Source organism: Octopus bimaculoides, chromosome 7, assembly GCF_001194135.2.
Source record: "Octopus bimaculoides isolate UCB-OBI-ISO-001 chromosome 7, ASM119413v2, whole genome shotgun sequence".
Taxonomy (NCBI): Eukaryota; Metazoa; Mollusca; class Cephalopoda; order Octopoda; family Octopodidae; genus Octopus; species Octopus bimaculoides.
Genome location: NC_068987.1, coordinates 88700623 through 88703533, shown reverse-complemented (window position 1 = coordinate 88703533; position 2911 = coordinate 88700623). Strand labels below are relative to the sequence as shown.

Here is a 2911-nt window from a genome sequence, read left to right as displayed (position 1 = left end):
TATATATACACACACATACAAACGTTAACGCATTCATGCACACTAATAAATGTTTTGTATGTATATATATATATGTATATAATAATAATAATAATAATAATAATAATAATAATAATAATGATAATGATAATAATTAATAATAATAATAATAATAATAATAATAATAAGCGACAACCAAAGAATGAGACCTCGATATTAGATAAGGATTACTCATTTATGTAATAATTTAGAACAAACAGTAAGAGGTTGTCGTTATAGTACTCGGAGTTACGAATTTCGGAGCGAGGAGCAACGTTACATTTTCGTCGGCCATTAATAACCTACGAGAATGCTACGGAGCTTTTCGCTCCGACATTTGGAACTCCGAGTACTAAAATGACAACTTACTGTTTGTTCAAAATTATGATATATATACCACACACACACACATATACACACGCATATATATATATAGGCCCTGGAACAAGGGGTTGCAAACACCCCACCACACCCCTTTCGCAAAATTTTGGTGGGGCAATGAAATCCCTTTGAGCATACCCCTGAAGAACTCTATTTTATTTTGCACCCGCTAAACAAACTTCGTATGTATGTATGTATATATATATATATATATATATATATATATTTATACACACACACACACACACGCGTACATACATACATTTATTCACACAGACATATATGTGCGTGTGGGTATGTGTGTGTGTGTGTGCATGTGTGTCCATGTCTGTCTGCTTGTATGTATCTGTATGTATACATGTGTGTGTTTGTGTGTGTGTGTGTGTGTGTGTGTGAATGTAGATACGTACGTACACATGTATGCCTGCATGCATGTTTGTACGGTTTGTATCTTTCGTATGCTTGTGTGTTGTAGTATGCATTCATATAGTCAATGCATGTATCTGTGTGTCTATTCATACATATCCATGTATATACGTTTAAGCATTTTTTTCTTTCTTTAATTCATTGCTTCATATCTGCTCTGCAGAAACCTATTCCTGCAAGAAACCATTTTCCTTCCATTTCTGAACATAACTGAAAACTTCAAAACATTTCTATACACTTTAGACTGTCTCCGATTCCTTATCGGGATTTTCGTCTTTTGCTTCTCCCATTGCAGTAAATTCTATCGTTTCTTGCTTCGTATTGTTTAAGGAATCAGTGTTTTGCTGCAGTTGTTTTTTGGCCTCTTCTTCTGTTTGTGGAGTTTCAACTTCGCCGCTGGCATCTCCACTGACGCTGCTAAATGCCTGACAATTTTTCATTTGAGTATCTTTATCTATCCACGATTTGCTTGTCTGGAATGAACTCACTCTTCTGCTAGCTTTCTCGTCTCTGCAAAAGAGAATATATATTGCTTTAAATTTTGAAAAATGGAATTGAATGAGTATAAGATATATCAGACGATGTTGGAAAAAAGATATTGAATAAGCAAGAATATAAAATACTAAGAGGGAAGTAATTGACTATACTGAATAAGCGAGAAAATTATAAAATGTGAAAAGTAAGAAAAGTACAGCATACAGTGCAGGAAGCGATAGAAACTATGGAGGATAAGCTGGAAGGATACATCTTTTATTTGTTTCAGTCATTGGACTGCGGTCCCCCTAGGACACCGCCTTCAAGTGTTGGGGCGAGCAAATTGAAACGAGTATATTTTAAAAATTGGTACTATCGGTTTCTCAGGTTTATCCACTAGTTGCAGGGACGTAAAAAACCATAACACGCTTGCCAAGCGGTAGTGGGAGACAAACACGCGCACGCACACACACAAACACGCACACGCATACACACGCGCGTAAAACACAGGCTTCTTTCAGTTTCTGTCTATCAAATCCACTCACAAGTCTTTGGTCGGCACGTGACTATAGTAAAGACACGAGCTATAGGTGCCACGCTGTAGGATCGAAGCCGGGACCATGTAGCTGGGGAGCAATTTCTTACCGTCTACGTTGTATGTAGGCTGTCATTTTATTTTGAATCTTTTAACAATTTAAAGATGAGTTCCATGGTTGGCAGAATTCCCAAGAATTTCTCCCTTACTTCCATGCTCTAGAATACTAAACATATCTTTATAACATTACCTTTCAGTATCTAACATCCACAATTGGTGCCCACCCATAGAATACCGTTCGAATTATTATTGCTCTTAAAAAGCAATTTTTCCGCATGCTTCTTGTTATTATTCTTTGTTTTTATTTTTCCCAAACGAAGTCTAAGATTTCCAATTAGCTTCAGCAGCAGCAGCGATCAGGTTTTTTTTTTTTTTACAATTTTTACCATTTTCCTTAATCTAACTTCCGTTGTTCTTTTAAGCATTTAATTTCATCAAATTCTTCAAGTCCATTCCAAGCTATTTAAATTGGATTGAATATATTTAGGCTCATATTATTATTCTGAGGACCCGCTTCGGTCATGACTGACGATGAGATTGCATCTAGAAAGTTACCCTCCGAGACACAAGTCCGGGAAAGGTTGTTTGTGGAAGGCCAGCAGTCGCCCATGCATACCAGCCTTCCCTCTCCACGCCACCAATGTTATCCAAGGGAAAGGGAAAGGCAAAGGGAAAGGCAAAGGGAAAGGCAAAGGCCGATACAGCTTGGCACCAGTGACGTCGCAACTCATTTCTACAGCTGAGTGAACTGGAGCAATGTGAAATAAAGTGTCTTGCTCAAGAACACAACATGCAGCCCAGTCCGCGAATCGAACTCACAACTTCACGATTGTAAGCTCGACGCTCTAACCACTGAGCCATGCGATTTCACATTATCATTATTGTTTTTTTCTTCTTTCTTCAAATTTTCTTCCATCTCTCACCGAGTGGTTTCCGTACACCTAGGGCAGAGAAGCTCATTGTATGCATTCCCAGTTTACACACGCAAATTCACAGGTAAAATATGTATTTAAAAAA

At 37.5% G+C, this 2911-nt stretch overlaps 1 protein-coding gene across 1 annotated transcript in view; it reads right to left on the bottom strand.

Annotated features, from left to right (window-relative positions):
• Positions 1-652: 652 nt before the first annotated feature.
• The window catches only part of LOC106870569 (rhodopsin), a 238547-nt gene continuing 236288 nt past the window's right edge, over positions 653-2911 (bottom strand). The window contains exon 5 of the mRNA XM_052969782.1: positions 653-1335. Coding sequence (XP_052825742.1) covers positions 1065-1335 — 271 coding nt within the window. The 3' untranslated portion in view covers positions 653-1064. The remainder of the gene's footprint in view (positions 1336-2911) is intronic.